Source organism: Hipposideros armiger, unplaced genomic scaffold, assembly GCF_001890085.2.
Source record: "Hipposideros armiger isolate ML-2016 unplaced genomic scaffold, ASM189008v1 scaffold_418, whole genome shotgun sequence".
NCBI lineage: Eukaryota > Metazoa > Chordata > Mammalia > Chiroptera > Hipposideridae > Hipposideros > Hipposideros armiger.
Genome location: NW_017731768.1, coordinates 759,784 through 785,988, shown reverse-complemented (window position 1 = coordinate 785,988; position 26,205 = coordinate 759,784). Strand labels below are relative to the sequence as shown.

At 41.5% G+C, this 26,205-nt stretch overlaps 1 protein-coding gene across 1 annotated transcript in view; it reads right to left on the bottom strand.

Moving 5' to 3' along the window:
• Positions 1–26,205, bottom strand: part of PACRG (parkin coregulated) — a 435,406-nt gene that overhangs the window by 184,394 nt on the left and 224,807 nt on the right. Inside the window, exons 3-4 of the mRNA XM_019664256.1 lie at positions 23,124–23,295; positions 4,775–4,924 (exon numbers count right to left, since the gene is read on the bottom strand). Of these exons, the coding sequence (XP_019519801.1) occupies positions 4,775–4,924; positions 23,124–23,295 (322 nt within the window). The remainder of the gene's footprint in view (positions 1–4,774; positions 4,925–23,123; positions 23,296–26,205) is intronic.

The following is a 26,205-nucleotide window of genomic DNA, read 5'->3' as shown; positions in this document are numbered from 1 at the left end:
ATGAGACAGAAAAACGAAAGACTTTTTCAGTCAACAGTCCGCTCCCCAAAAGCTCATCGACATTTTTAAAGAACCATGAGAACAGGCCCCAAAGAACTCACAGAAGTGTCTTGGAGGCTGTGAATCAGGCTGACTAAGAATGCTTAGATTCTCATTAGAAGTTCTTTTAAAAGACTATCAGCATAAAACAGTTGTTTCTATTTTTTAGAAACTACTTAAATTCCAGTGCCAAAGAGCCGGTACAAACATTCTAAGTTTTGTAAATTTGATGTATTCTAATGTGCCTTACCTTACATTTAAAAATGTAACCTCTTTTCCATGGACATTTATGAATCTACAGTGGCACATGTCCCAGAGCTAGCCTGGGTAAAGCTAAGGCTCTGATTTCTACACACATGGGAACATGTCCTTTCACTGAAATTACATTTCCTCTTGCATATCCCATGAGATAAACTTACGGTACCATTAGAGTCGCTGTTACCTGGGGTCTCGGAACTGTTCCAGGTAGAGCCCGTTCCCGGACTGTTAGTGCAGTTAGGAACAAAGGAGCCAAAATTAGGATTGCCTCCAGAAAACGTTACTGGATAGCCCTATCTGCCGGCCGAGCCCCCTGTGTTAGCTGTGAATGTTTTAACACCATTCACTGGCTCATGCTTCTCAAATGCCCGGCGCTGCATCATTAATTTCACAGCGTCCTCTCTGAAGGCTATACATTGAACATTCTGATTATCTTAATTTTATGTTACCGTTAATAACATTTGTGAAAGAACACAGGAAACAAGAAATTGCTATTCTAGAAAGTCTTCTTTCTCTTTCACCCCAAAGCAGTTACTGGAAAGACAGCATATTTTAGACACCCCAAAAGTCGTTGTTAACAATTAAGGAACACAAGGCCCAAAGCGTAGATGCCAGTTTGGATCTCCCAGCAAGGACCCTGGTCCAGGTGCCTTCGCTTTCTCACACACAGGCTTCTCTTTTCTAAACATGGTGTTCCCCAAAACATCAGTCACGTATTGGAGCTCAACGGTTATGCCAGGAAAGGATGAACTTGCAAACCAATATTCTTGAATGAATCCCAGAGTTCTTAATTTCTTTGGCCACGTACCCAGCGTTTGGCAATCAGACATGAAACGAAGGGATTGTCACAGCTGGGAACCCAGGGCGCCATGCCTCATTCACAGGGTCAGCGAAGGGCCGAGGCGACGAGCTACCCAACAGGGCACGTGGTGCATTCCATCGCCTGCACATGCCGCTATATAATAATTTATTATGTTTGTATATAATACATGGTAATGTATGTATATAACGTTTCATATGTATAAAAGGTTGTATGATAATAATGACTCTGCATGAAGGGCAATGGATACACTGTCTCCAAGTATCACACCAGCCCTACAAAGAAGGCAAGGTTACAGCTATTTTGTATAGATGAAGAAATTTAAGTTCAGAGAAGTTACATGATTTGCCTAAGCTCACATCTCCCTGGCTCTGAAATGTTACTCTTCATGCCACATTACAATTCACACCTTAGATTTACTTTATTGTATTTTTAACTATAGCCTAACGAAACCCTGTGGAAAAATAGGACTCATAAGTAGAATGATAAAGCCACTCTTTATCCCAGGACAGGATTGATTCTGTGGGGCTGGTTATAAGTTTTAACACCCACAGAAGTGTAGACGGGGCAGAGATCGCTGCCACCAGCATCGTCTGCTCCTCCCTGCACGCTTCTTTATTTCCCTCTGGTTCCCTGAGAAGGCTCCAGGCCTGAGGCTCCTTACCCTGGACGGCACTTAAATGTCCAGTCCCCAGCTACTCAGCCCCACTGACGGTGGTTTCAGAGGAAGTCCCCCTGATGTTAAATAGGACAGAAAGTACCACAGGGAGCAGGCAGCAGATTAAGTCAAAACTCGTGCTTCAAGGACAGGTTATTACGTTAGAAGGAATATTCTGTCCTTCATTCTTCTTCTTTCTTTCTGTCATTTATATCTGGTCTCATTCTCAAAAGGATTTTGTTGTGGGACATGAAAGAAACATATTTGAATTTAATAAGACATTGATCTACATGAAAGATGAGTAAAGAAAAGAGGAAGCAGAAACGGGTAAAATTGTTCTCAAATACATTGAACTGAGCATGAAATTTTCTTCTAATGCTACATGCTGTAAACTTCTAATATATTTAAGTGTAAATAAATATACCTGTTACCAAATACATCTGCTCAAATTAAGTATATAAGGTTCTGTGAATATGAATAAGAGATCTACGATCATAAAGCAGGGTTTATGAGAATGTTATTAAAGCTAAATTATTTTTACAGTGAAAATACTACTGTAATTGGAAATCCTGCGATAAGCTTCTTCTTATAGAACCGATCTATGGCAACACAGCCACTTGGAAGAATGGTTTTCAGTTTTCTAGCTGTAATGCTCCAATTTTGTAATTTGACCCTTTGGAAATACAGCACACTGCATTCTAGCATTGTACTGATTGATAGGTTTCTAGGTTAAGTAGAAAATGAAGCTGAAGCTAATACCTTTCGTGCCTCAAATATCAGAAAGATATTAAGCAGAAAATGGCTGAATGTCAAATTCCTGGTGAATACATTTAGTAATATTCCAAAATAATTAGCCATGTTTGGACCCAATTAAGGCTATGGTAGAGACTATGGCAGAAACTGTAAATTCCCCACATTGATAAAATCTAAATAGGGATATATGCCTAAAGCCAATCACTTATTTTGTTAAGCATATGAACATCTGTGAGTTAAAGACTGAAATAAAAGGGATAGTGAGGAAGAGGCAGAAGCCAGGTGTTTCTAAGTGATAATCTCAGGCTCCCAGGGAGACTTGTCTGCCCTTGTGGCAGGGCCTCTTCCTCCTTACAGGTCTCCTGGAGGATGAGGGGGGGTTCTAATTGTCTCTTGCATGTCGCTGTTGTTCTTTTATACAAGAAGATACGACATGAAGCGTATATTCAAGTTCCAGATTCTACCATGGGACGACAAAAGCATTAGCTTAGTGCTACCGTAGGGACCTCCTCCCAAGCGAGGGAGGGAGGTGTGTTAGCTCTCAGCTTCCGTGACGGTCAGGACAGAAGCAAATGTGCACATACGAGAGAAGTTACAGAGAGGCAACTTTGACAGTGAAAACATGGAAATAGTGATAGTGCAGATATCGTAGGTTTCTGTGAGGATTAAGGAGGAAACAATTGCAAGTCACACACCTCAAAAATATCTGGGCCTTTTGGGGGTGGCTGTTCCCTGATTCTTCTATTTCTTTAAGGACTCCAGCTCTCTAATCTTTATCTCTACCACCCCTCCATCTATATTTCTACCTCTATTATCTCTATCTCTCTCAAGTTAATTAGAACCTACATTTAATGGCTACAGAAAAAAAACTGATTATGAATCAAGAATGTTTAACAATTAGTTTCCTTATAGTAGAAATGCTGTCACTAAAACCTTCAGTTTAGACCATAAGATACTCAATTACTAACACCCAATTTCCACTTTCCTGAAAGAGTAACCATCCCGTATGAATGCCCGCATTAACTCCACAGCTCTGCAGATATTTGGAATGGATAGCAGCTCACTCCATTACCAGCATTCTTAAGCTCCCATAACCCCAGTTAAAGTCCTTTCCACTATGTTTATTATTAAACATATAAGGAGGTCCTAGAATTATTGTAAGAGCGCTAAAGAGTTTCTGAGGATTCCATGATTTCCTGAAGAGTCTGTCTGATTAACTAGACTCCTAAAAGAAATTTAGGAATAATATAAAAAATAGTGATTCCAAAAAAAGGATTTGTTTGTGGTGGGAGCTGCCATACACTCAGTTTCTTGATTTTTCTTTCCTTTTTTTTTTTTGCATGTACAATGCACTCATTGTAGAACATGTTGCAAAAATGTCATACCGTGTTCTACTAAATTACTAATTTGTTTACATGGCTACCAGGAATTAACTTCAAATGTTTACTTAAGCCATGGGAAGTATAGAACTTCAAAGTTAGCAACATAAAAGAAAATTAGTTTCACATCATTTCAATAGGCAGAAAGGAAACTCGCACTGTCAATGTACGTTTACTTACTGCCAAGAAATCACAACTTGCTAATACCCTTGTTAGTGTAAAGCAGATTCATCTTGGGTTCCTTGCTGCTTTCTAAAACTTACAAAATAATAGTTTTTTAAAATAAATGTATCAGCACACACACACACACACGCACACACACACACATACACATGTATTTTAAACAGTACTCACCATCTACGAAGTAGCAACAAATTATATTTTTTTCTATTTATGTTTTAGCAATGGAAGAACATATATTAAAACTCTCCAAACCACCTGTACCAGATTTTAATAATATTGCTTTAAAAATTCATCTTAAATCAATAAAGACTGAAATTTTAACTGGAAAGATCTAAAGGTAGAATTCTATCAAGAGAAAGGATAAACTCAAAACCTACTGAAGTATTCATAAAGCTAATTTAAAAATTTGCAATTTACTCATTGCAAGATTGTAGAAGTGTGTCAGCATTCTGTACCAAATAAGTAAGCTGTACGTGTCCGGAGTAATAAATGGAATAGCTCATTTTCCCGTTTCCCTCGGGGGTGGCAGGAGGCGGGGGGGGGGCGGTTATGCTGCTTAGATCTCCAAATGGATCTTGGTTTATCTGCAATAATAAGTCCTAAACATGTGGCTAATTAACTTCATATCAAACCACTCCCTTTTTTCAGGGCTTACAAGGCATTCTGACTCCTGGGAAAACTCACCATTCATATTCTTAAAGATGTTCAGGATGGGGAGGATCTGACGGTAATAGGGCACCAAAGCTTCTCCCACCATCTCAGCTGACACCACCAGGTGCTGGAGAACCTTGAGAGTCACGCAGATGACCTGGCGGTTTCGGAGGTTCAAAGCATCTAGGCGGCAGGAAAAGGAACAGGCCAAAAGTCAGAAGCACTGAGTTACAATTATAAGGTGAATCGACGCGTAGACCATGTAACTGAACTGAACTCTACTGGAGATCATCAGTGGGATCAGCCTTTGTCATTACAGCTTTGAATGATGCACGGCGGCCCTTGACGCTATAAACAGGCTCTTGCTGGTGTATTATCTGAGCTCCTGACCGGTACTGATTCCTCACCATTCCTAAGAGAGCAGCTCTTTGCACCTCACAGAAGAGGCGGTGATGGACAGGTAGCATGAAAGAGAAAAGGCGGGTTAGCATCACAGGAATCAAAGGACCCCTTGAACAACACATACATTTTTGTGCAACGGTCTGTTTTCAGTTAACAATCCACACTAGTCGTAAAACCATTACCATGAAGCAAACCTTTATGTGAAAAAGGGGGCTGGGTGTGGTATGTGTGAGTGGAAACCGTAGGCTGGTTACAAACACCGAGAATGTTCTTGGTTGAAGTGAACACAAACTGACTGTGTGTAGACTCTCAAGAATGTAGGGAAGAAAAGCAAAATTTTTAAATATTTACAACTCTAAAAGGAATAAACAGTTAATAACCACAAGAGTCCAAAGAAACAAAATGGTTTTAAAGAATTCTTGTGAATGCACAGTAACAAGCTGTGCTGCAGAGACAGGAAGTGCCCGGTGGTCCCCTCTTGCTCCTTCCTGAGCCGGGGATTCAGAGGCTGGAGCCAGGACACAGATAAGTGGCTGCATGAGCTTGACCCCCCACCCCACCCCCCACCCCCTCAGTTTCTTGGTCCCAGTTTCCTCAATCATGGGAACCTGTTATTACTTTCTAAGATGACTAAAAGTTCTGAGATTTAAATAGAACTATATAAAGCGCCTGTTATAGACGGGAATCCAAGGTGGTGACTGATAAACTGTGATGCCCCAGACAACTGCAAGACAAAGTCAAAGGCTCTTATTTCTAAGATGTTCTACCTTCTGAAAAGAAGGGTTGACTATGAGCTTAAACTACGTTTCATTTATGGAGGGACGAAGGAACCAGGTTATCAAAACGGGTGACACCTCTGTCAGCATACCTGTGGGCAGGCCTGACATCATCCCTGAGCTCCAGGTCGCATGGGCAATAGCCTGGATCTCGCCAGCACCTCAAATCCAGTTTGTTCCAAGGATAAGTTTCCCCCATGAGCTTTCTCTTTGTCCTGTGTCCCCCATATTTAGAAATGACACGGCCAGGTTCTCAGCCACCCGGGGTCAAAATCTGTTTCTCATCCCTCACATTCCTCATGTTGCAAAGTCATCTTGTTCTGTCTTTGTATTAATAGTATCTGTTGAACGTATGTCCTCCTCCTCCTCCTCCTCCTCCTCCTCACTCCCACTCCTGTGGCCTCTCCATCCCTACCCCTCCATTCCTCTGTCCTCCGCGTCCCCACATCCACTCCTTAGGTACTAAGTCTCCATCCTCCCTTTATTCTTCAGGTCCTGGGTCTCCATCCTAACCACCTGTCCTCTGGTCCCAGCCCCTCCACTGGCGCACTGTCACACCCTCCTAATACACCTCGCCTCTTTCTGTCTTTCTCCACTCTTCTAGCCTGTCTTTTCACAGGCTGCTGGATTAATCTTCCTAGAGCAAATCTGATGATCTCACCATCTGCTCAAAAAGTCCAGAGTCCCCCCGCCCGCCTGTGGATTCCATTTTCTACAGAATAAAGTGCAAACTAGCCAGTCATAAGGGTGACACTTAGGATAAGTTTGAACCAAACTGAATTTTCAATTATGAATCCAAGACTATAAGGTATCATTTAGTGGGTTCACAGCTATTTCCTCTGGAATCACAAACAAGTTTTTAAAAATACAGTGTGGCCAGTTTCATTCCCTCCTGCAACAAAATGGGGGTTGGGGCATGAACACACCTCAGGGCAGCCCCACAATTTCTAGTGCAGTTCAGACTATATTCTTGTTGGGTTGAAAGCAAATACAAATGTAATGAGTGGAGATGGCTCAGTTTTAACTCAGGGCACCAATCTCAATATACTGTGGAATTTGTTTGCACGGTGGCTTCATACTACAGCATTTAGATACGCTGCAGGCCATACCACATATTCTGAAAAACAACTAAAAGTAGGAAGCTATAATTTAGCCTAAAAGCTGTTGTAATGAGATACTCAAGGGCCGAGTGGAGAGGGGAAGGGCATGTGAGCATCTCACGGCCAGCAGCGGGGACCCTTCTGCTGTTCCTATCCAACCTAAAAGTTGTGTTGCCTCTTCCAGAAGCCCAGTTACCAAACCCGGCCTAGTGAGCAGCTCATTCAACAGAGGAGAAGCGGGAACCTGCGGAAAGGCTGTTCCGAGGATTACAGGCAGTGAACATTCTTTCAAAGAGTTGACCAGTGAAACTCAACATGTTAAGGGGTCAGAACTGCACAGATCTGTCACGGCTCACACACAGGCAGCTAACATGTACCAAGCACCTCTACATACCAGGAATTAAAGTGAACACTTCGCATACATTAGTTTACTTAATCCTCATCCATCAAAAGTTTATTGAGAATGTATTCTGTACCCGTCACCATTTTAGGGATTGGAAATACAGACTTGAAGAAGACAATTGTGGTCCTCATCCCCCTGGGGCTTAAATGTAATATGGAAGAAGATACCAAACAAATACTGCAAGTGTGATAAGTGTTCATAAAAGGGCGAGGTATTTAAACCGCCAATCAAAAGGGGCATTCAGCCCGGTCTGGAGAGGAGCGAAGGCTCCCAGACACACGCACAGAGCGAGAGGTGAGGTCACATAGGTGGCGAGCATTCTAGGAGAGGGGACAGCAGGCTGGAGACGCCCCCTCTCGGATAAAGGAGTCCTTTTGCTACTAGTTCTGCTCCAGCTCATAGAGTGATATGTAACCAAAGTTCCAGGTAGTATAGAAATAGTCTCCTAAAAGGTTTCATCATTGTGTATATGTTTTTCTTGGGATCATTCAGAAGTGGTGGGCAGAAGTATGCAGATGTGTGCAGATGTGTAAGAGGGTGACACTGTAGTACTTTCCCCCCGAGCTAAATGATCCCCAGGTCCCTGGTTGCTTTGTCAAGCTGACAGAATCGGATGTTTAGGATCCTGGGTTTCTGCTGTTTCTCTCTACTCATCCCTCTCAGCCCACTTCCTAAAGAGGACTCACAGCCGTACCCACATCCAGCTGCCAGCTGATAAACTTAGTGAAGAAGGGCTCAACACTGAAACACAAGTGCATGAATATTATCTTCTGATAATATTCAAATAAATGTATCATTGAGTGTATACAATTCTCATTGCACTTTGTTTTGTTTTTTTTCAAGAAAGCCTTTGTGCTGACGATGTAAAATCACAAGTAGGAGAACCTGTTGGAGGTATTAGAACAGATACCTATCTGAGCGCGGGCAGGGCCCATCTGGTGACTGCAGAACAGATTTTGGTAGCCGTAGTGGCTACTGAATGCTGGTTTACCACACTTGTCTTCTTTTAGGGTGTGCATGCTGGAGCTTTCAACAAAACAGGGTAGAGTATGCTCATCTACCACCAATGTTAGAATGTTTCCATATAGAATATATTGATTCAAGAGTAAACTTTATATACGTGTGTGTATGTGTGTGTGTGTGTGTGTGTGTGTGTGTGTGTATAAAACTTTTGCATTTATATATGTGTGTGTGTATCAAACTTCTGTATAGTTAATTGATCACTTGGGGATAAATTAATTATCTCTCTCACCATGGATAATAATAATAATAACTGTTAGGAAATAATTATTTCATTTCATTACCACCCTCACTGAATGAGCATGGTTATGATAAATGTTATTGGATTGGCAGTGGCTGACAAGTAAAATGCATGAACTGTTACTCTTAATGGCATCTGAAATGGAACCCTGAGACCTCCTGAATGACCAGGAATGGCTCTAAGGCCTCGGCAGCTGCTATGAAGTAAAACAGGGCATGTGCGGAGGAGCCCCTGAACTTGACCCGAGGCAGATTTTTTACTTTGCCCATTTCCACTTCAGTTCCTCTCCTACTTTTCTTCCCCATTCTTGGGGAATTAAGATGCACCATTAAGCTGGAAGTCTTTTTGTCCTTAATGTCCCAGTAGAATTAAGTAAAAAAGAGGGTTTATTTTTTCTTGAAACAAAACTTTTTTCTTTTGAGAAAGTATGTTAACGGATATAAAGAGAATATGACTCTGTAGGTTGAAAGAGAAGAAATGTGTTTATTCTTGTTTTGATGGCCTGAAAGCTATTGTCAAGACATAAAGTGAGGATGGTGAACTCAAGATTTAAGGTTTTGAAAAGGGTCTTACATGAGAAATCTACTGACATTATAGATCAATGAGTGAAACCTTTCTATTCAGAAAATTGGCTTTCTATTGTACTGCTTACTGCGTTCAAGTATAATCAGCAATAGAGCTTCCAGATATATAGAAATTGCTGAAGAATAAGGAAAATATATTTTAAAGTCAAAGTGGTATAACTTACTCATCTTAGATTGTTATGTTACATGTATGATTTTTCTCAAGCACGAAATCCATTATTGCTATAATTTTTGCAAAGTGAGAACATTTTCTACTATTAGTTATGATTCATTACTGTGGAATCAAACAATGAAAATATTTCTACTTCTTCTTTTAAAACTGGAAACACCAAACAAAACACAAAAGCAACCAATAAATTCCAAAAGATATTTCTGACATATGCTATGAATGTTAATATCCTTGATATGCAAATAGCTATCACAAACAAATAAAAGTTGAATCCTCTAATTAAAAAAGGGGCAAAGGCTGTGACTAACAATACACAAATTAATAAATACAAATGGACAATACAAATTTAATTCCATTTTCTATAGAATAAAGTGCAAACTAGCCAGTCATAAGGGTGATAGGAAGATAAACTTCACTGATAATCAAATGAAATAAAGCACTACTTACAGTTTTGAATATTAACAAATTTTTTTGAAAAATAATACTTAGTGTGGAATCAGGTTTGAGAAAAGAGGCACTGTCATCGATATCATATTATGAACCATCACAATCTTTCTAGAACAATAAGCATGTAACACTTGACCCAGCAATTTCACTTTTGGGCATTCAGTCCAAGGAAGCAAGCAGCCGTGCAGAAAGAGTTACATGAAAGGATGCTATAACTATTTTTGTTTATAATTAGAAACAATAGAAATGTTTTGAAAGCAATGGCTTATTTAACTAAGATCTAGTATATCCATACAATAGAAAATTAGGCAGTTATTAAAGTCATCTATTAGAAAAATATGTTAATAATCAAAAAATATTTGTAAGATACAGAGAAGTAAAGAAGTAGGTTATAAAGCATATTTTCACCATGATCTCATTTTATAGAATAAAATGTAAACAGAGAGCACGTTGGAAGTCTATACATTCAGATGGTAACAGTATAGACTCTTCCATAGGAATATGCAGACATAGGATTTTATTCCACTAAAAAAACCAATGCTTGGTTTCACCGCTTTAAAACAGTTATGAATATACTTTGCATATTTCCCTAAAAATATAATACTTTTCTTCATGATTATAACTTTATGTGTTTTAATGTAGCAGAATTCAAGCACCTCTCCTTATTCTTTCTCAATATTTTCTTGATTATTCTTAACCAAATATACTTTGAGACAAACTTTCAAATAACTTGGTCAGGTCAAAAACTATGCATGGCACTTTGATAAAAATTCCAATAAATTTAGAGAATAATTTTGGGGAAAATTTTCATCTTTGCTACTGAATCTTTCCATTAGAAATATACACCTCTTCAATTTTTCTTGTTTTTAATTAAGCTCCTCGGAAAAGCTTTATTGTATTTTTCATAGTTTTGTGAGGTTTACTCAAAGGAATTTTATATTTTATAACTATTTGTGTAGGATCATTTTATTTCAATATGCTTTCTAAAAATGATAATATATAAAAGCATGTGAATTTTGTATATTTATTTATAACTGTTAACTTACTTTATTCTCATACTGGCTCTAATTGTTTTTGAGCAAATTCAGTTGGGTTCTACAAGTAATATCAAAAACATTGCTAAAGTGATCTTTGTTTTCTAATATTTATTTTTGATCATATGACAGAGGCCAGAATTTCTAAAAGAAAATATAGTGTTATAATGCTGGGAGTATATATTCTAGTTTTTGAATCATTCTTATTTATTTTGTATCTTAAATGATTTATTTTTCTTGTGTAAAATATATAATATAAACTGTCATTTAACCATTTTTAAGTGTATATTTCAGTGGATTAATTACATCCATAATGTTGTACAATTATCACCACTATCTGTTTGCAAAACTTTTCCATTACCCAAAACAGAAATTTTATATCCATTAAGCAAAAACTCCCCATTTCTCTCCCCTGCAGCCCCTTGTAAACTCTAATCTATTTTCTTTCTCGATGAATTTGCCTATTATAGAAGTACTTTAAGTGTTATTTTTTTAAGTTAAAGTATTTCTTTAATATTTGATATTGTGGGCCCAATATAATTTAGCTGAATTAGACTGTAATGAATATACATTTTGCTTATTTAGAGGCACTAACCATATAATTTATTAAATTACAGAATAGAATAAACCAAAATATGTTTTCAAACCAAATTTAGGTTTCAAATTTACAAAAAGTTTTCTCCTTCCAAAACAGAACTCAATTGCTATACAAAAAGGTATGATGGTCTCACACTTTGGGCAGTTAAAGCCTCAGAGATTTAGCTCAGCTACTGTGGACATGGATAAACCTATAATGAGGGTTACACCATTTTCTTTACTTCATTGTTTTCCAGTAAGTATTGCATAAAAAAAATCATCAATTTTTCTCTCATCCCATACAGAAAAGAACTATCTGTATGAAAAATTCAGATTTTTCCATCAAAGCTTTGTCATTACAAGTGGTTAACTCCCCCGCCCCCTTTTGTATAGATGGGATATGTTTTGACTTTAGGATCACAGAATACAATTTAGTATTTGGTAAGAGTGTTTGGCCTTTCTTTTCATTACATATTTAGTTTTAAGGATGAAAAGACTCAGTTACCAAAATGGTCTCAGAAATACAGTCATCAGCATATCTATTTAGAACTCACAACTTTCTAGACATGAAGGAACCTGAAGAGCAGTGTAACCCAACAACACCCTCCTTTTCAATCTTGTCCAGCCCAGCTTGGGGCTCTGTAGAGTGGGGTGACAGACAGAATGACAGAGAAAGGAGTTAGCCAGCCTCGGACCGTTCTCAGAATGAAACCAAATGGCACCACTTCTAAGAATGATGGCTACTTTTCTTCCTCCGGTTGAGATATGGTGTCTGCGTTTGCCACAGCTCTAAGACAGCAAGAGACGTGGACTATGAAGAAGAATCTAATAAACACAGGCTTTCACAAGACAAGGAAGTCGAGACTCTGCTGCGAAAGGGAAAAATGGGTAAATATACCAGTTTCTAAGAAGGAGAGGCCCTGTCCTCCCCAGAGTTTGAAAAACTACACACTGCAAGGCTTGGCATGAAAATCCGGTTCAGCTGTGGGATTGATGAAACAGGTGATTGGAGAGCTCCTAGGAATCAGCGGTGATTGCCAGCAGCCAGGGTGAGCTCTCTGAGTAAGCCAGGCCAGGCTTACCTCACATATTCTAATACGTGTACTCATAAACGGGATCAGAAACAGCCTGTGTCAGCCAGGCATGGGGCAAGACCTCCCCTGCAGGCAAGATACAGAAACGGTTGAAGAGGTGGGCCTTTTCTTTTTTCACTGCATGAACACTTGAACCCCAGGAACGCGCACTGATATTTTGGCGTCAACCTGCACAGTCTCTACTGGGGTCCAGGAGAAGTCTATGCATGACCCAGCCCATTTTCCGACATTTTTATTGTAACTTCCATGAAAGTTAAAGAATACAAATCTATCCATTTTTGACGACCCACAGTTAGAAAGTCTGCAGAGATGGGATCATGAAGAAACACCAAAGGAGTAAAAGTAGTTGGCTATTACTACTGCCTTCATTTGGCACTGTGCAAACATCCTACTTGTATGATCTGTTAATCCTTACATCACGTTTGGGCAGTTCTACAATCCCCTGGGAGAGAAGGAAGAATTAATTGGCCAAAACCACACAGTTGGTTAATGGCAAGCGGGCATCTGGTTTTCATGGGCCCAAGGGCTGTGCTCAGAGTGGTCAGATCCCTCCTCCCAGCACCCCACCGAGTCCTGGTGGGTGACGGGCCAGACTTGGAGCAGGGACTCTAGTGTGGCCTTTGAACAATCAGACTAGACATGTGTTGGGTCCTGAGCTTAAGTGGTTTGTCCTTAAACAAGTCATGGTGATAGAGCTGGGTTTCCTGCAACTTCTGAAAAGGCCAGGGACACTCTGCAGCCGTGGTCTTCCTTGACTTCTGGTGGAAGGGACGGAAATTCCCAGTATGAGGTTTTAGCTTTTGTGACTAAAACTGTTGCCATAATGAAGACAGAGAATGATGATGGCTGGTGATGATGATGACGATGATATGACAATGACAACATTGCTTATACACTACGTCCTCTATCTGCTAAGAGCTTGAAATAGATGGACTCATTTAACCACTGAAATAACCCATGAGATGGGTACACTGTCACAATTTTATAAACAAAGGCATTGAGACTCCACGATTTAACCTGTCTGATAGCTGGCATATGGTGAAGGTCAGAGTTTGACCAGGTCGTCTGACTTCCGGAACCTTGCTCTTAGCCACCACACTGTACTGGAAGAGGCAGAGCTTGTTTACTTGAGAATAGAAAAGGGAGAGCCAATATGTGGTGAACTCAGCTTGAAAATGCAACACTGCTCTTTTTAGCTCTTTCTCCCTTTTATTCAATGACACCTTTTTGTCCTGAACAGCTATCGTCTCCATTCCCATCAGTTTGTTCTGGGTCACTCTGACCCCTTTTCCTATTCTACAGGATTTCGATTCCCCTCACCGTCTGGGGCAGTGTGGGGGTCTTTCCCCTGGAAAGTGACCCGGGAAATGTTCCAATGCTTGTGAGGATATCCAGCCTGTGCCTCAGATTGAGGTCATCTTGCATCTCCCCATCCATTGTTCTGTACAGGAATTCACGTAGAGCGATGCCAGTTTTCATACTGTGACTTTCTCTAAGGGGGATTAAAGGTGGGAAGGTGCTAGACAGACTGAGACAAATGGACAGAGCGGAAGGGAGAGAGAACAGTGGCCACCAGCTGGCTGGACTGTACAGCCCCACCTGGCTCTGACTGCTCAGCCCCAACACAGCACCTATCACTCATTAGGAGCTGCTTATCCCCTCACCTGGGCGTTTCTACACGACCTCACATAACGGTCACAGCAACTCTCTAAAGTGTCTATTAAGTTCCTTATTTTGGAGATGAGAACTCACCTCCTGAGCCCAAGGAGATGGACCACCTTGCACAGAATGGTTGAGTCAGCTCTAGCAGGCAGGCCAGGGCCATGGCCTCCAGTGGCCGCACCAATTCTCAGAGGCAGAGAAAGATGGGCTTTAGCGTCAGCTACTGGAGGGGCCTCAGGAAGCAGACGTTTTGAGGTTTCAGATTCCATTTCCCTCAGTAACGATGGGTTCTCACGTGGGAATCTGATGGGTTAGCACAGCCTAAGTTTGCCGCAGCGAGAGGTCAGCCCTGAAATCTCAGTGGCTTCACGCTGAAAGGACCGTTTCTTATTCATGGTAGATACCCAATCCAGGTCAGCGTGAGGTGAGGAGAAGAGCAAGTTAGAGGACAGTGCATTGCCCTGAATGCCTCGTTTGAAGAGCGCACACGTCTTTTCCATTCACAGCCCACGCACGGGCAGAGGTAGCCCCATGTGTCTGCATAACCACACAGCTGGGGCGCAATGGATATTCGGTGTGCCGTAAATGTCTCTGCCACAGAATTCCTGTTATTTCTAGCTCTTCTCTCTCCTGCTAACCTGTACTATGGGGAGGTGACACGATCTAGGTGACTCGAGTCAGTATGTTCCATTCTCCTTGAGCACAGTTCAAAGCTTGGCATAAGCCCCTAGCTGTATAATCATGGTAAAACTTTGACTTTTAATTTTCCTGAAAATTCAGGGACAATGACACTTTCCTTTTGATACAGGTGTAAATAAGTAAGCACATCGTCCCAGGACCTACTTGGAGCATCGTGAGGCCAGGAAGAGAGCCAGCTTTAAGATGACTTTGCATAAAACGGAGCAGAAAGTGACACTGGCAAGCCACCAGATTACGCCATGCCTGAAATGAGACCATCTCTGGATTGTTCAGCTTTGTGAGTTATTAAGGAAGCCTCGCTCCTTATGACAATTTGAATCAGTTTTCTTTTTTTGCATTTTGTAACCAAAATAATCCTCAGTAATACACTCTTTTCCATATTTTCAGAACAATTTAGGTATTTTCTGCTTAAATTAAAAACCATTACTTTTTAAATAGTTATTATCAGTTTTAAAAGCATTTACCTGGAAAACTTCAAGACATATAAGTAAAATTATTAGATCATAAGTAAAGGGTAATGCATTTCAACTGTACTTGTTCCTTTCTAATTAAATAGAATCCTCAAAACAATTTTTGTTTGTGCTATGGAGTCTCAAATTTTATCCTTACGTCATATATTTTTTTCCACTGGGTATTCTTTAACAAGAATATTTTGCTTTTGAAAGTGTTATTGTTCAAGTTGCTTCAGCTGTGTCTATGAATGTTTGTCCTTTAGAGCTGGGTGACCTCAACTCATTAGAGCTCCTCTAATGAGGCCACTGTCTTCTGTCCTGTCTATTTGTAGGTCAGTGATATTTCTGTAAATCTTTAGCAGCCGGGGTCACCTCGCCTCCTGGTAGACCATCTCACAGAGGTATGCTGCTCATACAAAGAATCACATGAGAGAATGTAGATGAATAAACAAAAATTTACTCTCCCCACTTAAATAATTTCTCCAATAAATGGAAAGCATTATATCACTATACACTTTATTTGTTGTATCATATTAGGGATTCTTTCAAGATAGTTTTTATAGAATACGCAGTAGAGTGGCAAGCCCAAATGGCCACTTCACGCTTTTGATTATGACACCTATATAAATTTCAGTATGGAGGGCAGCTATGTACCTGGTTAAGTTAATCTTGCAAATATTTTGATGCATCTGCTGTGTACCAGCCAGCACGTTAGACACTATGAGATACATTACTTTCTCACATCATATTCTAAATGACATGAGAGGAAGATCTAAAGTTCTGTGGGTGATGGAAAAAAGGTGGGGAGCGGGGGGAGAGGACTGGAGTCGAGGGTAAGGAGGTAGAGGAGAATCAGAAGACGTTCCACAAGACAATTCCTATGACAGCTGGGCTTGAAGGTCCCTTAATGTCCAGACATTTGGGAGTGTGAGAACCGACATTCCCGAAAGAGAACAAAGGTACAGAATCAGAAAACCGCAAAGCAGACTGCGCAGCCCAGTTGGGCTAGAGCACAGCAGGTATGAAGGGGAACAGTAAGAAATAAAGTCCAAAGCGTCATTTGCAGCCAGATATTTAGTGAATCCCTGAATACCATGCCAAGGAATTTAGAGTAGGCAGAAACTGGAGTGGGGCCTGTCCTTGAAAGATGAGAGCACACCTGGTAAGAACGGTGAGTAAAAAGGGTTTCGCCGATAAGAACTCAAGTACGTGTCCTGGGGCAGAAGGAAGTAGAAGGTGCCAGAGGAGAGAGTCCTGGGCTGGCAGAGCAGGTAGAAAATTAGGGGGTGGGTCCTGGGCGGCTGACACACACAGAGGAGGCACACTAGAATCTGCACGAAGTCCCTGCCTTAGCTGACCTGGGGATTATGTACATGCGAGATGCCAGCAGGCCAGGTGATGCATGAAAGCAAGAAGGTGAAAGAGCTTTGGCTACTGACCACCACCAGGGAGGCAAAGTTTGGCCTTTTGGTGTTTCACACATTAAGTGTCTACCAGAATTAGAATTGACACCCTCCAAAAGAATGGAACAGAATTCAGAGTCTAAAATGTAGTATCCGTCACATCCATGGTATGATTGCTCTGGTCTCCTTGAGATTAGATGGGCCTAAATGAGGTCTGACTAATAAATAGTGACCAGCAGTGAAATGTGTTAACTTCCAGGATGGACTATTTCATCCAGAGAGGGACCCTTCTGAGGTCTAGTGTCCTTTGCAGCTATGACCAACGCCATTCATCAGGCCAGGTCCCCAGGCAACTGCAGTGAACAGGGGCCCCCTGCCAACCTGCAACAGCATCAGCAAAGGTGAGAAACGGGCCTTTGAGTCACTTACTGTCTTAGGCTTTTGATTTTGGAGACTGGTTGTTATTTCAACATAACCTACCCTACCCTGATTGATAAAACTCCCCATATCATATCTCTTCTATTCTTAGTTTACTTTAAAAATACAAAAGTTTAAAAATGAGAAGTACTGGGCCACTTAGCCCAGATTGGAGCCGAAAGATGGAGACAGCAAGGACAAATGTCTCCAGGAAAAGAAGAAAATTGCTGGGTTATCTGATGTTCTGAACATTCGGAAAATAATATTTATTTGCTAGATCCTAAAATATTTGAAAAAAATAGTAAGTATATACAAATTAAGCCAATAGAATGAGAGGCAATTATGAATGTTGAGAAAACCAAGGTGTCTAAGGGAAGTCCTGCAATCACAGTAGATGTGTGGTTTGCAGTGAATAAACAGTATTTATATGATCACAACAGTGTAACACTGATTATTGATTTAACCAACATTGTGACACACCTATTAAAGGATGGAGCGGGAAAGAAGGTAAGCTTGGGGAAGACACCCCAATTCTCATCATTACTCGGCAGTCCCCACCAAAATCACATGGCGAAGAACAGGGTGGGAACAATGTCTCAGAGAAGTTCCCATACAAGTTTTTTTTAAGTTTTCTGTCATCTTGGTTATTTTTATTTTTATTTTTTTTATAAGCTACCTTGACTTTTTAAAAAAAAGTGATCGTCTTATTGATAGTTGCACTTTTCTTTCCTTGGCACTTCGTATGATACACCATCAATTTTAATCCATTCATGGTTACTTTTAAGGCGTAAACACTTAGAAGTTATAGTTCTCTAATTATTCCCATCACAAAGGAAGCAGCACCCCTCCATTCCCTAAATAGCAGATGAAAATGATCACTCATCTCTTTCCTCCCAAGCTCGGAGTCTTGGGGGAGGGCTGGTGGGTCCAAGCACCATCTTGGCCCCGTCAGCCTTGCTGTGACCCGTCAGAAGCAGCATCAACAGGGGGCCTGTCAGAAAGGCAGAGTCCCGGGTCCACGTCACACCTACAGGGTGGAACCTGTCTGTGACCCAAGTGTGCAGATGACCTGCACACATATTGAAGTTTGGGAAAAGGTGCTGTAGACAAGCAGGCTGTCCACGTTTGGCTGGGAAGGACAGTGGATCTTAGAAGCTCAGGCAGTGGAGGAAGGGCTGCCATCTTACTGTCTGTTAGTCAAGAGGTTTCCTCTTCTTCCAGAGGCAAAATATCAGCAAGAACAACTAGTTGTCCTTTCTAATGTGATGCCATGGTTTGCATAAAAAAGTCATGACAATTATGTATTTATTATGAATGTTTTTATCAATACATGTTGATCCTCTTACACACTTGAAACTTTTTTACATTAACTTCTACCTTTCTAAAGTGAAAATAACTACTCCTGCCTTCTTTATTTCCATTTGTCCTAAAATACCTTTACTTTTTAAATACTGAAGTACTATTTTGCTTTATATAGCGTTTATATTCAGATTTTGTTTTTCACAAACCAATTTGAAAGTTAATTTTCATAGCTGATATATTTGATTTCACATTTTTCACCTTATTTTGTGCTTTTGGCTCAGCATTCTTTGCAGTCTACTCAATTTTTATCCTTTTTATACAGACTCTGTCTTAACTACTTTTATCTTCTCCATTAACTTTGCAGTCTTACACCGAATTTCCTTTGATTTTTAGACACATTACTGCAAAAGTATTATTTGACATCATCATGCAATTTTGAAACTCTTTCTCATCAACTCTTTCAGACTTAACTCCAGGTTTAATGGGTCTTAATGCTAACTGCTCTCACGCTATGACCTGTGACACCCTCATTTGGGGTTCTTAACTTTCCTTTCCGAGACTTGGAGCACATCCTCAGTAGCCCTTTGTCTGGCGGGCAGGTGGGCATTAGGCTTATCGAGTCCGTCAGTCTTGACTCACGTGACCAGGATGAAATAAACCTAAGGTGTTTCTCCTCCAGTTCTCTAAAAACTGTTCCACTCTTGTCTGCAAAAGGTACTGGCACCAGTTATTTTTATTTCTTGATGTGAGGCTTTTTTGGTTTTTTTTTGTCCTGACCAGATGCTTGAAGGATTTTTCTTGCTCTTGTAATTTAAACATTTTGACAATCTAGGCTAGGTGTGGACTCTCTTTTCACTGGTTTTCTTTAGACGGCAGTGAGCCTTTTCTACCTGCAAAATAAGGGGTATGTCTCATCTCAGAAAAGTTCTTTTAATCACCTCTCATTGTCATGGCTATTCCTGTGGTTTTGATGTTTCCTCTTGGAAATCCCCATGGCGTTTAGCTCCTGCTTGTGCCCTGTGCCCCCCAGTTTATAATCTGAACCCGTCTTTCCTGAGACACAGTCTCACGGTGGTGGTCCACGTCCACAACTTGATGGCGTGCCGCTGATTACTCGCTGTACCTCTATGGAGATATTACGCCTACGGTGGCGTTTTTCATTTCCCTTCTATCACTCAGCACTGGCTCATTTGCATCTGAGTCTCATGTCCTCTTCTGATTTCTGCTTCTGTGTCACAGAGGCCATCCTTTCCTGGATCCTGAGGATGTGAAACAGGTTTCTACAGGTTTCTTCTGGATCCTCCACTCAGTGTTGTTGAGGTGTTCCTTTCCTCTCATTGCTGGGGGTGTTTCCTTCTGTGTAGCAGCGTTACTGGATGTGGGCTGTGTTGTTGTTATTGTGCTTGCTTTTACCAAGCAGAGAGAGGTTCCCAAGCCCAGAGGCGTGGGGGCTGCTCCTGGCACCTCTCTGTCCGGCGGCCACTATCAGAATCCCCTGCTGGGTTAGATGTTCAAGGCCTCAGAGGCTCCTTCTCAGGGTTGCTGTGCTGGATTCTGATTGGTTTATGTTTCCCTAACTCAATGGAGTCAGTGGAAATCTACAACCCCAGCAAGGCTTCTCTTCTCACTGTCCCCGGCTGTTGCTCTCAGCAACCAATGCTCCACTGCCAACCCTGACCACTTTATACCGGTATTTTTCCTTCCGACTCAAAATAATTCAAGAAGGTGGAAATCAGAAGGTGAGAGGGAGAGGGAGAGCCTGTAGCTATGCCACCAAGCAACAAAAATGGAACAAGGTATCAGATGCTCACTGGGGTGGTTATTACGGAACTTGGGGTCTGAACTAAGCAGACGAGAATGAGAAGTTCCTTCTTACCTTTACCATCTAGAAACCCTGGAGCCAATGGATGTGTCCATTTCTCATTCCAGTATTATCAGCCTTAGGATTTCAATCCCCAGTTCTAGAAACAGACAGGCACCTAACCCCAGTTCTCTGCCTCGTAGGGAGTTTACATACTTTGTTTGGCCTTCTTAGATGTTGGTTAGAATTTGAGAAAAGCTGTTGAAGAACTTGCTAGCTGGTGCTAATAAGGTTAATTTTTGCCCCTGGAGAGAGTCAAAATTATACTAATAGGACCATTTGAAAATAATGTACACACAGCTGTTATACGTTATGCCAATTATGTGCATCTAGATCAATTAGCCTCATTCCAGAATTTCACCTGGAAGATTTCGTTTATGCGCAGTGTTTTTCACACTGTGCCGGACCTTCGCATGGTCTTGCATAGTTAATCAGCATCCCTTCCTGAGAGAAGTTTGGCTTTTAGTGACATAAATAGACCCAGAAGAAAACAGCCAAGTTACATACGAGTAGATTCAGGATTGGTATGTAAGAACAGAAACCCAGGAAGGCAAGCAGTGATCTCCACCAAGACAAATTTTCATTCCTTCCAGATCCTTAAATTATCAAATTCATATATAGTTAATATTTTCTGACAAATTGTATTTACTGAGTTCTTAATAATGTTTTCAGTCATCAGCAAACGACCTCTATCTAATATGTGTCTGCTGTAAGTTTTACTCATATTACTTTTCCCTTAACTCATTTAAGTATCTTCAAAACACACACCAAACAAAACTGAGAATCAATTCACCTTGGCCTGCAACACGCTAACTTGGTCTGCTTTTACGTAAGCGGTCCAACCAAAATATTACTTAGAAACTCTCCGCCACCCTTGGGTGTTTTCAGCAGGGATCTGGGGGAGGCGGCAGCCGTCCCAATGTGAGCAGCTTGTTTGGAGGAGAAGGACAGACTTCCTGGTATCGCTGCTACTCTGATGGCAGCAGGGAGCAGGAGGAAGAGTACAATGTGCTCTCAAGATAGTTCCTGAGAGAAGGTTCTGGGCCTTTCCCGATTATCAATAAAACTCCTACGTCATCCTTCAGAATATGCAGTATTTCAGCTAGAATTTAATATATTCAAAAGTCATAACCGGCTGGAATACATCATGCTGGGAAATGGCTTTACCATGGGCCAGTGTTATTTATCCTTCCGGGAGATCAGCCCTTCACTAAGCTGCTGCACGAGGGGCCAGGAAACTGCTGTTTCATCAAGTCCCTTTTAAAGGGCTGGTTTTTTTCCCACATTGCTTTTCACAGCAGCTAGCTCCGTCTTCTCCCTCATTTTCACTTGTTGTGTCTCGGTGGAAATCTGGAATGGTCAGTCACAGACCTCTTACAGGATCTCAAAGACACGATAGCAAGTTTCAAAGTCGATTCAATTTAAACATGGACAGCAGAGCTGCCAAAAATCTAGAATTGTAATGATGCTTAATTTAAATAAATAAAAAGGTGACCACGGATAAAACAAAATAATCCAGACTGGGAAATGACCCGGCGTTGAACTATTTTGTTCTTGTTTCGGTCAAACCACATGGCAAGTGCACTCCTGACACAGAGGGGGTGGGGTTCCCCCAGATCTAGACAAGGCAGGTGTCCTGTCAATCATCCTGGGAAGTGGTTCATCCTGGAGCAGGGACTGAGGTGAAGCTGGGGTGAGGGAGGCAAGGACCTGCTCATCCCTGTGAAGCCAGGAGATGGGCCCAGAGTCAGCGCATGAAGTGCAGGGGGGGCAGCCCTGGCTGGGAATGGGGGTGATCCGACCCGTCAAGTGCTCAGAGGCACTGACCCTCTGCCTTCAACCAGCAGCAGCTGCAAAGGTCAGCAACCCGGGGGCCAGCAGAATCTGGGGGTGAGGGTGCGTGGTGAGGGGGCCAGGCCTGGCCATTTGGACTTGAGGAGAGGCTGGCTGTCCCCTCCCGGAATATTGTCCCAGTAGGGTGGCTGGATTACGGGGTCAGCAGTGGTGGTGGCAAGGTAAGGAGGCCGGGCGGGAAGCAGCTAAGGGGATGGTGTGGGAGCCATTCAAGGCTGTCGCACCGGAACTGAAAAATCTCAGAAACGGTTTTGAAGCCGGGCTGTTTCAGGCAACTCATCGGAAAGGACTCATGCCAGAAGGATCCGGCCACAGAAAGGAAGTATAATCTCATCTAGACAAACAGGTAAAGCCAGGGATGGCTAGACTCGAGCCCCCTCCCCTCCTCCCCCAGAACCCATCACAGATTAAAAATCTCCAGCATTCAATAACATTCATCTTTTCTCCATTTCAGATGTTTGTTTTTTTTCTTAAAATTATGAATGCTACTACTTAAAAGATAGCAAACCCATATAAATTGTGTTTATATATTGCACTTTAAAAGTTAGGGGTGTCATTTAGAAAGCGCCTGGAAGTGAGAGCCAGTGCGTCCCCACACAGACGCGTCCTTTATCTACTTGGGTGTGAGGCCAGGCCATGCGCACCGGGCACTGACGTCAGTGCAGACCCTGCGCAGTGTCATTTGCTGAGGTGGCGAAGCCGCGGCGCAGTATCCATGATGGGATGTCCTGGGAGAATGGGACGTCTGGCCCCGCAAGCCGGTTTATAAAACCCCCCAAAGGGCCCAGAGAGGGCCTCAGCCTGAGGCGTTTTATTGCTTAGTTAGCAAGTTGTCACAAAGCGGCGGCACATAAGCTGAGTGACGCGTCTCCACCTGCTCACTTACTTTTTATCGGGATAATGAGCTGCGGGATCACAGGAAGGATCTTGTTCCCCCCGTGCTCCAGCATGTCGTGGATTCCTTGCCGAGCAAAGAACTCGTAGGGAAACGTCATTTCACAGAGCCCATCGAAAAACAGAGGCAGGTAATGGTGGTAGTCCAGCTTCTCAATCTCTACCTGAAAGAGAGAGAGGAGAAAGGCCCGTGAACACCACGCCGGGGCTGAGGGGACTGGGCCAGCTGCGAGGATGTCACCAACTGAGGACGAGCACGAGCCGGTTCTCCAGGACTTCAGGGGCCTGCATTAACCAGTGCCTCTAACGGCCCGAAGCATTATATGTCATCATGTCTGCAGTCTATTGGCAATGAGGTGAAAAATCACTGACCTTCTATCTTAACAGGGTACAATCATAAATAACCTTCATTGGAAGCATTTTAGTATTTGTTTCGTGCTTTTTTTGTTTTTGGTTAATTTTTCCCATTGGGCACAAATGTAAAATTGAAAAGAATTCAAGAATCCCATAGTGTGTATGCTGAAAAGATAGAGGCAAGAATAAAATGTAAAACTGTTGCAAAGAGATTAGCATCTGGATTTCTAACAAGAATCTAATAGAAAATGCACATAACATATATTTGTGAATATGAGAGTGACAGGTAAACATGATTAAATGGATGTTCCCTGGAGCTGGATGACAAGTAGAACGTCGGTGCCATCAAGAAAAAATGGGGAAGACACACAGCGGGCTGGACCGGAACGGACCACTGACAACTCAAAATCAAAACATCCCCAATCTCTCTCCTGCTTCTGGGAGCAGATGTGCCCCTGCTCCACCTCTATGTCCTTCACCTGCCACGATGCCTCCAGGGCCTCCTGTCCTGACCTTTGCATCAGCATTCAGCACCAGCAGGGGATGGGAACTAAAATTCCAGAGTTGAGAAAAGGGATGTTGTGTTGGGTTCTGTTCACATGTGTGAGATTTGTTCCAACCAAGGCCCTCCACTGTCTCGAGTATGCATGATCTGACGTACTACCTGCAAGGTGACAGAAGTGACGGTGCTCTCGCGGATGAAAGAAGTCAACAGGCTCAGACTGCAGATTCAACACACCTACAGAGTGAAGGATGCAGCATTCCTAGGAAGGGGTGCAGATTTTCCTTATTTCCAAGTCCTTATGAATGCACCCAGATTCTAATTATCACCTTATAATTAAGTGAGGAGCCCATCCAGATCACAGGAAGCTCCCTTTTGCATTAGGGGGTTTTTCCACCGCCCAGCTCCCTCACAGCTGGAGGGCTCTGAGGGCTCTGGAGTCTCTAGCCACATGCCTGCCTGTTCCTGGGTGCATCACCGGTCACACCCTTACCACGTTCCTGAGGGTTGACTGTGAGTCTCAGTTAATCAAAAGTCCTACAGTTCCCCAAGCAGGGCGTTTGTTCATGTGCTCATGAACTTCCCAGCCAACCAAGGAAGAAAGCAGTCAAGAGTCAAATGTTCATGTCCGCTTGGAAGTGGAGCTTGGAAAATGAACCCCCAATGGAGGTACATACAGACATTAATTTTATTTTAGATTCCATGTATATTCATAAAACTTGTTTTATTCATAGTAAAAGTTATGGACTATATGTCTAATACATTTAAAAATATTCCTTCTTAAAGACTCTCTTTGAATATACTGTTCCCTTCCTCTCTAGACCTCTCAGTTGCCGGCAACCGCTTTCATCTAAATTTCAGTTCCGTGAGGCCCTCTTATCACTGCGCACCCCCCTGTCTGATTTTCTTTGTGGCCCTTATCATGTATTCATTGCAGTTTTTTAGTTCTGTTGTTAAGGGAGCTTGTCGTTGCCTAGAAAGGTGTTCGGCACACAATAGGTGAATGCTCAGTAAGCATGTGTTGAATTTTAATTCTGATCTTTTGAATCTATCCTGTGTTAACTCTATGAGAGGCATATTCAGCGAAGGAACAATGGCCAGATGATGCACGACGGTCTCTGGAGCGTAGGCTGGGGACCGTGGCAGAGTGTGCAGAGGGCCTGGGGCTGAACAGTGACCCCGTAGCACGAAGGACTATGTAAGTTTCTATAGACTTATGTATTCTATAAATTTATGTGTGCTATAATTTTAGGCATTCCACAACTAGAATGCTTTTTTTCTCCTTTAGGATCACAGTGATTATGTACATTTCAGGAATTTTATGACTATTTTAATAATTATCAGGATGGGCTTCTTGATGCTTCTATTTACCCCCATTTCACTGGAAATCACTGAGGATTCAATTTGCTATTCTGTTTACTTTTAAAACTTCAGGAGGAAAAGTTTCTGGTTTTCATAGTATTATCGAAAGCAAACTTATAAATGTTATGTCCCTAAATAATATATTGGTAATAATAATACAAAATCTGCTTTATAAAAAAATCTAGATGTTGAGAATCATTCAAGATTAAAAGCAACATTTAAAGAAGAAATAAAGTAGGAGATTCATTGTTTATCTTTCTGTGTATATTTGTCGCATGGTGACTACCGTCCTTTAGAGTTCTTTTGAATTTCTGGCTTTGTTTGTCCACTTAAGATTTATAAAAGGTCATTTTTACTGTTTATTTAACAATAAACCTTTTTCAGTTTTGTAAATTATTTTATTCTTAAGATAACTTGTTTTAATAACAAATATGACTTACACTTTATATTTCTTTACTATTTCCATAAAATAGTAGTTTTTAAACTTTTATAAAATTTAGGAATATTTCTTCAAAGTTTATATAAGAAATCCAGAATTAAAAGAAAGCTGTCTGAAGTGGGACACAGAAGAAGGGCTGCTTTAGACATATCAACTAAAATTACAGGGTAACATACTGATTAATGACTACTTGGATATTAACTACAAAAGCAATAAGTACTTTTGTTCACAGAATTTTTTTTTTAAATATGTCTTATAACTTTTTAAAGATCATGTAGTACCTACAAGCTGATCTCTATACCTCTCAGTGATTTTTGGTCAAAAGCAATAAAATTCTGACTTGACCTAGACTATCCAATATAACATTTTATCCCCATAACAAATGTGTAAGGTAGTAATGCTGTGCTGAAAGGTCAG